The sequence below is a fragment of the Oncorhynchus kisutch genome, linkage group LG9 (genome assembly GCF_002021735.2).
Source record: "Oncorhynchus kisutch isolate 150728-3 linkage group LG9, Okis_V2, whole genome shotgun sequence".
Taxonomy (NCBI): Eukaryota; Metazoa; Chordata; class Actinopteri; order Salmoniformes; family Salmonidae; genus Oncorhynchus; species Oncorhynchus kisutch.
In genome coordinates this window covers 35,467,643-35,480,039 of record NC_034182.2, presented here as the reverse complement: position 1 = coordinate 35,480,039, position 12,397 = coordinate 35,467,643, and the positions used below count along the sequence as shown (strand labels likewise).

At 51.2% G+C, this 12,397-nt stretch overlaps 1 protein-coding gene across 2 annotated transcripts; it reads left to right on the top strand.

Moving 5' to 3' along the window:
- Positions 1-12,189, top strand: LOC109896469 (E3 ubiquitin-protein ligase pellino homolog 1). 2 transcript variants are annotated; one of them, XM_031832503.1, is made up of 5 exons: positions 1-651; positions 864-965; positions 7,521-7,826; positions 10,735-10,923; positions 11,388-12,183. In XM_031832503.1, exons 1-5 carry the CDS (start codon positions 499-501, stop codon positions 11,988-11,990), a joined length of 1,353 nt encoding a protein of 450 aa, XP_031688363.1. In that variant the 5' UTR covers positions 1-498; the 3' UTR covers positions 11,991-12,183. The 2 variants fall into 2 exon arrangements, with proteins under 2 accessions (XP_031688363.1, XP_031688364.1); XM_031832504.1 differs by having other exon boundaries at positions 3-651; positions 7,521-7,799; positions 11,388-12,189.
- The last annotated feature ends 208 nt before the right edge of the window (positions 12,190-12,397 follow it).

Below are 12,397 nucleotides of genomic sequence, written 5' to 3'. Positions count from 1 at the left end.
CTTTACAAAGATGTCAATAAAATACGGAGCCATGGGGCAGAATAAGAAAATGAAACCCTCAATGAGAGAGACAGAGATCCACCACTATCGTGTTCATGAGAATGTCCCCTTTCCACAGTGGGGCCACATTAGTTTGTAGGCCAAACGGTTGGGACAAAACAAACAGAAGATGGCACACCGACGGTGCACACCAACTAAATCCAATGACGTGGTCGTTGTTTTGGTTTGATTTCACGTATAATTCACATTAGTTGACAACTCAACGAGATGTAAATCAACACTAAAAGTTTAAATGACGTCTGTGCCCAGTGAGAAGACTGTCACATGTTTTAATACCTCAGCAGTAGTCTAGAGTCTACGTCTCATTTCACATCACTTAGTTGTGTAGATCCCACTATATATAATAGGATAAAACTGCAAGCCTCAATCCCAACTGAATGGAATATAGGCACCATCTAATCAAAGTGTATATTTTGTCCATGTTGAACAGTGTTTTCTATGATGACCCATACTGTACTCAGGCACAATGGTTCCTTGGCCAATGGGGACAAGGGACGGAGGAGAAGTCGCCTGGCCCTCTACAAGAGACCCAAAGCCAACGGGGTCAAACCTGATGTCATCCACAATGTCTCTACCCCTCTGGTGTCAAAGGTGAGAGGTCACATTATAATTATACAGTCTTCCACGGTATTAAACACTGTCTATAAAATGTTTACTGCAGGAATGAGTAGTACATATAAAGGACTATGTTTATTAACTCTTACCATGTGTGGTACTCAAACATTTACAAACAGGAATGACCTTTCGTAAGTAGCTGGCTATATGACCTGGTTCCTGTGTATGTGTGTGTTCTGCATCGACAGGCTCTCAGCAACAAAAGCCAGCACAGCATCTCCTACACCTTGTCCAGGAGTCACTCGGTCATTGTAGAATACACCCATGACAGCAACACAGATATGTTTCAGGTGAGTCATCTTAACATGACATGCCAACTCAGCCAGAGCCCCAACGCTTCCGCAAAACAAGGACCTAGAAACTCACAACAGAGTATGACCCTATGTGATGCCATTTGGGATCAACACAGTCACAGCCTTATTGCAGACTCCACTGTTCTTGCCTACAAGCTAGCCTGGTCCTAGTTCAGTTTGTACTTTATAGCATAACAACAGCCGTAGGAGTTGGCTGTACGGCACAAACTGACCTGGGACCAGTCTACCTACACACTCACTGTGAGCAGATGTCACAGTTCATGGAAAATGCCATTTGTTGGCAGATGCCATAGGGATTGTTAGAAATGCAGAGTCAGGAGAAGACTGTGGTGGTGTCTGCTCCTCTCCTGTCCTCCCCTCCTTTCTCTCCCCTTCCCTCTCCTGTCCTCCCCTCCTTTCTCTCCCCTCTCCTCTCCTTGTCCTCCCCTCCTCCTCTCTCCCCTCCTCCTCTCCTGTTCCTCCCCCTCCTTTCTCTCTCCTCTCCTGTCCTCCCCTCCTTTCTCTCCCCTCTCCTCTCCTGTCTCCTCTCCTTTCTCTCCCCCTCCCTCTCCTCTCCTGTCCTCCCCTCCTTTCTCTCCCCTCTCCTGTCCTCCCCTCCTTCTCTCCCCTCTCCTCTCCTGTCCTCCCCTCCTTTCTCTCCCCTCTCCTCTCCTGTCCCTCCCTCCTTTCTCTCCCCTCTCCTCTCCTGTCCTCCCCTACTTTCTCTCCCCTCTCCTCTCCTCTCCTGTCCTCCCCTCCTTTCTCTCTCCTCTCCTCTCCTGTCCTCCCCTCCTTTCTCTCTCCTCTCCTCTGCCTGTCCTCCCCCTCCTTTCTCTCTCCTCTCCTCTCCTGTCCTCCCCTCCTTTCTCTCCCCTCTCCTCTCCTGTCCTCCTCTCCTTTCTCTCCCCTCTCCTCTCCTGTCCTCCCCTCCTTTCTCTCTCCTCTCCTCTCCTGTCCTCCTCTCCTGTCCTCCCATCTCCTCTCCTGTCCTCCCCCTCCTTTCTCTCCCCTCTCCTCTCCTGTCCTCCCCTCCTTTCTCTCTCCTCTCCTGTCCTGTCCTCCCCTCCTTTCTCTCTCCTCTCCTCTCCTGTCCTCCCCTCCTTTCTCTCTCCTCTCCTCTCCTCCCATCCGATATCTATCTCTCTTATCCCTGTGATGAATGTGGAGTCCCAACTCTTGCAGACTGAATGGATTGGAGGGGCTGCAGGCTGCAGGGCTGGAATGCTCCAAGGCTGCAGTGAGCCCATCTGTTCCTCTGTCAGCTCTCTCTCCAACCAGGGGGCTGTGATGAGGCTGACATTTTATCTCCTGGCAGCCTGGCAGGGAGCTGATAGGAAATTGAACTTTTTGAAGAGAAATTGGGCTTGGGACAGGCTTGTTTAATGAAATGTTGTGGGCATTTGTCCACTGTGCCCCAGACAATAACATGACTTCAGTGGGATTGAAATGGAATTGGGTCTTTCTACCTCCCTCCTCCCTAATGACATATTTCCCCTCATATACATTTTATTCTATTCATGACCCTACACCTCCCTACTCCACCCTACTCCACCCTACTCCTCCCTACGCCTCCCTACACCTCCCTACTCCACCCTACTCCTCCCTACACCACCCTACCCCTCCCTACTCCTCCCTACACCACCCTACTCCTCCCTAAGCCTCCCTACACCTCCCTACTCCACCCTACCCTACCCCTCCCTACTCCACCCTACTTCTCCCTACTCCTCCCTAACCACCCTACTCCTCCCTACTCCACCCTACTCCTCCCTACTCCTCCCTACTCCACCCTACTTCTCCCTACACCACCCTACTCCTCCCTACTCCTCCCTATACCACCCTACTCCTCCCTACACCACCCTACTCCTCCCTACTCCTCCCTACACCACCCTACTCCTCCCTAAGCCTCCCTACACCTCCCTACTCCACCCTACCCTACCCCTCCCTACTCCACCCTACTTCTCCCTACTCCTCCCTAACCACCCTACTCCTCCCTACTCCACCCTACTCCTCCCTACTCCTCCCTACTCCACCCTACTTCTCCCTACACCACCCTACTCCTCCCTACTCCTCCCTATACCACCCTACTCCTCCCTACGCCTCCCTACTCCACCCTACACCACCCTACTCCTCCCTAGTCCTCCCTACTCCACCCTACTCCTCCCTACTCCACCCTACTCCAACCTACTCCACACTGCTACAAACTACTCCATCTTACTCCACCCTGCTACACCCTACTCTACACTACTCCACACTACTCCACTCTACTCCACACTACTCCACCCTACTCCAACCTATTCCACCCTACTCCACACTACTCCACCCGGCTACATCCTGCTACACACTACTGTCACACTACTCCACCCTACTCCACACTGCTACACCCTACTCCACACTACTCCCCACTGCTACACCCTACTCCACACTACTCCACTCTACTCTACACTGCTACACCCTACTCCACACTACTCCACCCTACTCCACACTGCTACACCCTACTCCACACTGCTACACCCTACTCCACACTACTCCCCACTGCTACACCCTACTCCACCTTACTCCACACTGCTATACCCTACTCCACCCTACTCCACACTGATACACCATACTCCACCCTACTCCACACGGCTACACCCTACTCCACACTACTCCACCCTACTCCACAATGCTACACCCTACTCCACCCTACTGCACAATGCTACACCCTACTCCACCCTACTCCGCCCCACTCCACCCTGCTACAAACTACTCCAGCTTACTCCACCCTGCTACACCCTACTCCACCCTGCTACACCCTACTCCACCCTGCTACACACTACTCCATCTTACTCCACTCTACTCCACACTGCTCCACCCTACTCCACCCTACTCCACACTGCTACACCCTACTCCACACTACTCCCCACTGCTACACCCTACTCCACCTTACTCCACACTGCTATACCCTACTCCACCCTACTCCACACTGATACACCATACTCCACCCTACTCCACACGGCTACACCCTACTCCACACTACTCCACCCTACTCCACAATGCTCCACCCTACTCCACCCTACTGCACAATGCTACACCCTACTCCACCCTACTCCGCCCCACTCCACCCTGCTACAAACTACTCCAGCTTACTCCACCCTGCTACACACTACTCCATCTTACTCCACTCTACTCCACACTGCTCCACCCTACTCCACCCTACTCCACACTGCTCCACCCTACTCCACCCTACTCCACACTGCTATACCCTACTCCACCCTACTCCACACTGATACACCATACTCCACCCTACTCCACACGGCTACACCCTACTCCACACTACTCCACCCTACTCCACAATGCTACACCCTACTCCACCCTACTGCACAATGCTACACCCTACTCCACCCTACTCCGCCCCACTCCACCCTGCTACAAACTACTCCACCCTACTCCACCCTACTCCACACTGCTACACCCTACTCCACACTGCTCCACCCTACTCCACACTACTCCCCACTGCTACACCCTACTCCACCTTACTCCACACTGCTATACCCTACTCCACCCTACTCCACACTGATACACCATACTCCACCCTACTCCACACGGCTACACCCTACTCCACACTACTCCACCCTACTCCACAATGCTACACCCTACTCCACCCTACTGCACAATGCTACACCCTACTCCACCCTACTCCGCCCCACTCCACCCTGCTACAAACTACTCCAGCTTACTCCACCCTGCTACACACTACTCCATCTTACTCCACTCTACTCCACACTGCTCCGCCCCACTCCACCCTGCTACAAACTACTCCAGCTTACTCCACCCTACTCCACACTACTCCACACTACTCCACCCTGCTCCACCCTGCTACATCCTGCTACACACTACTCCACACTACTTCACACTACTCCACCCTACTACACACTACTACACCCTGCTCCACTCTACTCAACACTGCTCCACTCTACTCCACACTGCTCCACTCTACTCCACACTACTCCACACTACTCCACTCTACTCCACCCTACTCCACACTGCTCCACTCTACTCCACACTGCTCCACTCTGCTCCACACTGCTCCACTCTACCCCACACTACTCCACACTACTCTACTCTACTCCACTCTACTACACACTACTTCACCCTACTCCACTCTACTCAACACTGCTCCACTCTACTCCTCACTTCTCCACTCTAGTCCACACTACTCCACTCTACTCCACCCTACTACACACTACTCCACACTACTCCACTCTATTCCTCCCTACTCCACTCTACTCCACACTGCTCCACTCTACTCCACACTGCTCCACTCTGCTCCACTCTACTCCACTTTACTCCACCCTACTCCACCCTACTACCCACTACTCCACTCTACTCCACCCTACTCCACTCTACTCTACACTGCTCCACTCTACTCCACACTGCTCCACTCTGCTCCACTCTACTCCACACTGCTCTACACTGCTCCACACTACTCCACTCTACTCCACACTACTCCACTCTGCTTCACTCTGCTCCACTCTGCTCCACTCTACTCCACCCTACTCCACCCTACTCCACACTGCTCCACCCTACTCCACCCTACTCCACACTGCTACACCCTACTCCACACTGCTCCACCCTACTCCACCTTACTCCACACTGCTATACCCTACTCCACCCTACTCCACACTGATACACCATACTCCACCCTACTCCACACGGCTACACCCTACTCCACACTACTCCACCCTACTCCACAATGCTACACCCTACTCCACCCTACTGCACAATGCTACACCCTACTCCACCCTACTCCGCCCCACTCCACCCTGCTACAAACTACTCCAGCTTACTCCACCCTGCTACACCCTACTCCACCCTGCTACACCCTACTCCACCCTGCTACACACTACTCCATCTTACTCCACTCTACTCCACACTGCTCCACCCTACTCCACCCTACTCCACCCCACTCCACCCTACTCCAACCTACTCCACACTGCTCCACACTGCTACACACTCCTCCATCTTACTCCACCATGCTACACCCTACTCAACACTACTCCACACTGCTACACCCTACTCCACCCTACTTCAACATACTCCACACTACTCCACACTACTCCACCCTGCTCCACCCTGCTACATCCTGCTACACACTACTCCACACTACTTCACACTACTCCACCCTACTACACACTACTACACCCTGCTCCACTCTACTCAACACTGCTCCACTCTACTCCACACTGCTCCACTCTACTCCACACTACTCCACACTACTCCACTCTACTCCACACTGCTCCACTCTACTCCACACTGTTCCACTCTGCTCCACACTGCTCCACTCTACCCCACACTACTCCACACTACTCTACTCTACTCCACTCTACTACACACTACTTCACCCTACTCCACTCTACTCAACACTGCTCCACTCTACTCCTCACTTCTCCACTCTAGTCCACACTACTCCACTCTACTCCACCCTACTACACACTACTCCACACTACTCCACTCTACTCCTCCCTACTCCACTCTACTCCACACTGCTCCACTCTACTCCACACTGCTCCACTCTGCTCCACTCTACTCCACTTTACTCCACCCTACTCCACCCTACTACCCACTACTCCACTCTACTCCACCCTACTCCACTCTACTCTACACTGCTCCACTCTACTCCACACTGCTCCACTCTGCTCCACTCTACTCCACACTGCTCTACACTGCTCCACACTACTCCACTCTACTCCACACTACTCCACTCTGCTTCACTCTGCTCCACTCTGCTCCACACTACTCCACTCTACTCCACCCTACTCCACTCTACTCCACACTACTCCACTCTACTCCACACTGCTCCACTCTACTCCACCCTACTCCACTCTACTCCACACTGCTCCACTCTACTCTACACTGCTCTACACCACTCCACTCTACTCCACCCTGCTCCACTCTACTCAACACTGCTCCACTCTACACTGCTCCACTCTACTCGACACTGCTCCACACTGCTCCACTCTGCTCCACACTACTACACTACTCAACTCTACTCCACACTGCTCTACACTACTCCACTCTGCTCCACACTGCTCTACACTACTCCACTCTACTCGACACTGCTCCACACTGCTCCACTCTGCTCCACACTGCTCCACTCTGCTCCACACTGCTCTACACTACTCCACTCTATTCTGCTTTACTTTATTGTATAATTCTATGAACCATCTCCTATGTTTTATCTCCTATGTTCTATCACTTATGTTCTATCGCCTATGTTCTATCACTTATGTTCTATCGCCTATGTTCTATCACTTATGTTCTATCGCCTATGTTCTATCACTTATAATCTATCACTTATGTTCTATCACTTATGTTCTATCTCCTGTGTTCTATCACTTATAATCTATCACTTATGTTCTATCACTTATGTTCTATCTCCTGTGTTCTATCTCCTATGTTCTATCACTTATGTTCTATCGCCTATGTTCTATCACTTATAATCTATCACTTATGTTCTATCACTTATGTTCTATCTCCTGTGTTCTATCTCCTATGTTCTATCTCCCTCGACAGATCGGGCGTTCTACAGAGAACATGATTGACTTTGTGGTGACGGACACGGCAGGCAGCAGCACCAGTGGTGGTGGGGGGCAGGGCCAGGGGGCGGGGCCAGGGTGCGTGGCCAGGGGGCAGGGCCAGGGTGCGGTGGGCGAGGGGGGCGGAGGAGGAGGGCAGTCGGTCCAGAGCACAATATCCCGCTATGCGTGCCGTATCATGTGCGAACGCAGCGCCCCGTACACGGCCCGCATCTACGCCGCCGGCTTCGACTCCTCCAAAAACATCTTCCTGGGGGTGAGTCATCGCGGTGACGACTACAGTGTGAGTGACAGCATGGGCGACATCACACCCCATTGATGTCATCGTTATGTGTGATATACTGTGGAGACATATTAGGGCGGAAGTGGTGGTGTGGTGTGGAGGAGTTGTAAGTGGCTGTGTGAATCGTCACCCTGTGATCTGCTTCTTGGGAATGTTTTGTCGAGGTATACATTCATACACAGCCTTCTGTACTGGACAAACCCATTAGCACTCTGTTGTCCCCATCTTAAACACAAACACCTCTGGTCTCCACAGGAGGTTGGTGGCACCTTAATTGGGGAGGATGGGCACGTGTTAATGGCTGGAGTGGAATTGTATTCCATTCACTCCGTTCCAGTCATTATTATGAGCTGTTCTCACAGCAGCCTCCACTGACATTGTAACAATGTGCGCTGAGAGTCAGGAAGCAAGTTCAGGGAGTGGGTATTTTAAATGCACCATAATACAAACCAAGAACCACTAACAGCACACAGACATGAAACAATGAAGCCTGGAGAAGGAACCAAAGGCCGTGACATATATAGGGAAGGTAATCAGGGAAGTGATGGACTCCAGGTGAGTCTGATGACGCACAGGTGCGCGTAACGATGGTGATTGGCGTGCACCATAACGAGCAGCCTGGTGACCTAGAGGCCGGAGAGGGAGCACACGTAGCATACACACATACACACACCTCTGGTGTTGGGCATCTTTTTCGCCTTAGTGCTGAGGGCTTCTCACGGTTGGCCCAGCTCCCAGCCACAGAAACAGCCCGCGCCTGCACTTTGTTTAAACAACAACAGTACTATCAACGGTAATTACCAATAAACACACGTCCGGGATGGCCAAGCCGCATTTGCTTTGTCAGGCTCTAAGGGCCACAACTCTTTTAATGGATTGGATTTATGACAGCATTGTTGGATGCTATACACACACACACACACACACACACACACACACACACACACACACACACACACACACACACACACACACACACACACACACACACACACACACACACACAAACTGCAGGGAAATGGGAATTGTGGGAGTCAAGGAGCTGTGATTAAATTGATATAAATGCATGTTATGTGTGTGTGCAAACACTTGTGTCTGTCTGTGTGTGTGTGCAAACACTTGTGTCTGTCTGTGTGTGTGTGTGTGAGTGTGAGTTTGCTGAAAACCGCTCCAATCAGCAAACACAACAATCGACTGGCACAAAATCACAGTGCAGTGGTCCAGTGTCATGAAGTGGGGGGGGGGGGGGGGGGGGGGGTTGCTTGCTTACTCATTGACAAAATAAGCTTTTGATCCATTCCTGGCAGAGACACTCAGTTCTCCCCCTCCCCTCTCCTCTCGCCCATACCATGGAATGAGCTATTGAAGGGGTTCTGCAAGATTAATTTGTAAACGGAGAGACAGAGAGTTGGCAAGGGGAGAGACAGGGAGGCCAGTGGGGGGGACAGAGGAAAAGAGAGACGGGGGGGAGGGAGGGCATTGTCATTGTGGAAGACATTGGAGGCAGGAGTCCAGTACTCATCAGTACTCCCCAGCCCCAGAGTCATAGTCAGACACACTGTACTGCCACTGACCTCCACTAGCACTTGATTATGAGGGGCAGGAAGGGCGGCCATATTGGATTGGATTAAGGAAGGAGGTAATGTTTTTTTTAAAGTTTGTCCTCGGGATGAATACTGCATCCTGTGCCAACAGTGACCAATGACAGGATAGTTAATATGCAGTTATTAATTATGATACATGCAGTTGTGATACATTATATGTGTTTTAGTGAATATAACACAAGAAGGCATTGTTTATTCTGAAAATGGTTTAACTGACTACAGCCAGAGAAGCGAGAGGGAAAACTGAGCCCAAAATCGTTTTATTTTTTAAAATATATTTTTTGCTCACCAAGCGAGGAATTTGAGAGCGTGTCGAATTTGAGAAAAAATATATGGCATATTTGCTACGTGTGGCTTATTTGATCAAATATAAGTTTCATAGTGGTTAGCTTTGTGCCCATTGTGCCTGTTGTTCACACCCGTATCTGCCCTCATTGGCTAGAATGGTCCCACCTGATCTTGTCTCCTGCCCTGCCTTCCAGCTAACACAAAATGATGACGTTGATAACAATTATAGTGTGACGTGACACTAAAAAGTCAACCCACAAGGACAATGTTACCAAGTCATGACATAATTGTGACATAACATCCAGATGACTAACCTAACCCAACTATAGAGACTTTAATAACTAATCTCAGCTTCGTAGCATGTCGTCGGTGCACGGCTATGCTAAACATACAGCTAGAGAACTGGATAATAGCTGAAGAGCTGCTAGCTGCTGTCAATGAAACACAGGCTGAATAACCTCCTCTATACTATAACTGGCACACACAATGTCCTTGGCAGAAAGCGGGGTCAGGCAGGCGGCTTGGCACACTGCTAGTGTGGAGGTGGAGAGAGAGGGGTGGAAAGAGAGAGGGGGATGGAAAGAGAGAGAGGGATGGAAAGAGAGAGGGGGGATTTGTAAAAAATATAAGGATGTACATTTACTGTAAAGCTTATACAATAATACTGGTTGAATGGCTTGCAGTCGTGACTGCTTTGAATTCTATGTCCACTGACAGAATATCAGAGAACACAGCCGCTGGAGGGATTGAATGCCCTGCAATGTTTGTGTGTGTGTGCATCTCAGTATAGCAGTCTTACTCTGTGCTAAATATAGAAGTACAAAAAAGCAATGTTAGCTGTTTTTTTCTCCCCCTCTTTCTCTATTTGCCCCAGCCCCTCTCTCTCTTTTTTTCTCTTCCACTCTCTTTCTCGCTCTACCTCCCTCCCCTCTTGATCTCTCTATCTGCCTCTATCATCACTATCCCTTACCTTGGCTCTTTGTCTGTCTCTTTGTGTGCGGGGGTGGGTCTCTCAGGAGCGGGCTGCCAAATGGCGGACGTCGGACGGCTTGATGGATGGCCTAACCACCAATGGCGTGCTGGTGATGCACCCGGCGGGGGAGTTTGTGTCTGAGCCGGCGCCGGGCGTGTGGCGGGAGATCTCGGTGTGTGGGAACGTCTTTGCCCTGCGGGAGACACGCTCGGCCCAGCAGAGGGGAACATTGGTGAGAGGGGGGTCATCAGTGGTAAGGGGGGGGGGGATAAAGCCTCAAACCTGTCTGATTATCAGGACTACTGGAATCAATTGATTAGACTCTTGATGTTATGTGAATCATTTGATTAGATTTTTGATAGTCTGTGAATCATTTGTTTAGACTCCTGATGGTATTATTATCATTTGATGAGACTCTTGATGGTATGTGAATAATTTGATTAGATTGTTGATGGTATGTGAATCATTTGATTAGACTCTTGATGGTATGTGAATCATGGCTTTAATGTCTATGGGATGATCACAGTGCCATCAAGTGGTTGTTGGGAAGGGAAATAAAATTCCAAACACCGAAAAAGGAAACAACATATGCAAATAGTTATGGGTTTGTCAGTTACAGTATTTTCTGGGCTTGTTTACTAATCCTCCCCCTATCCCTCCTCCCTCTCCCTTCCTCCCCCCTCCCCTCCTCCCCAGGTGGAGAACGAGTCCAACACCCTGCAGGACGGCTCTCTGATCGACCTGTGCGGCGCAACCCTTCTGTGGCGCACCCCGTCGGGCCTGCGCCGCACCCCCACCCTGAAGCAGCTGGAGACCCTCCGCCAGGAGCTGAATGCCGCACGGCCCCAGTGCCCTGTGGGTTTCAACACCCTGGCCTTCCCCAGCCTGGCCCGGCGAGAGATTGTGGACAAGAAGCAGCCCTGGGTCTATGTCAACTGTGGTCACGTCCACGGCTACCACAACTGGGGCTACCGGAAAGACAAGGGCCATAACGTGGGCCCCGGAGGGACGGCTCCGGCGAGCACCGGGGAAAGGGAGTGCCCCATGTGCCGGCGCGTGGGCCCCTACGTGCCCCTATGGCTGGGCTGTGAGGGCGGGCTGTACCTGGACGCGGGCCCCCCGACGCATGCCTTCTGCCCCTGTGGCCACGTGTGTTCGGAAAAGACAGTGGCGGGCTGGAGCCAGATCCCGCTGCCGCACGGCACACACGCCTTCCACGCCGCATGCCCCTTCTGTGGCACCTGGCTGACGGGCGAGCACGGACACATCAAACTCATCTTTCAGGGGCCCGTCGACTGAGCCCCTGGGGGGTGAGATGGAGGGAGGGTGGACTATGGAAACGTCTAAAAGGAAACATGAAGGGATAATCATTGGAAAGACTGTTGAAATGAAGATGGACTGAACTGAAGAGGGAAACGTGATGGAAGCAGATGAAGCATAAATGGTATTTAAGTTGTATTTGGGGAATATGTAAATAAAATGTGTTGAAATGAAAACGTGACAAGTGTTTGGTGATTTTTGGATTACTTATTGTAGGTTAAAGGCGTGAATAGGTTCATCATCAGATTAATTGAACTGGTGAACTGGCTATGGTTTCATTGCCTGACCACTCATCCTGAATCGTGTGGAAAATAAACACTAGAGGGTGTGGCAATTGGCCGGAGCGGTGTGGATGGGTCGTCGGACTACTAGTTTTAGTCAATCCA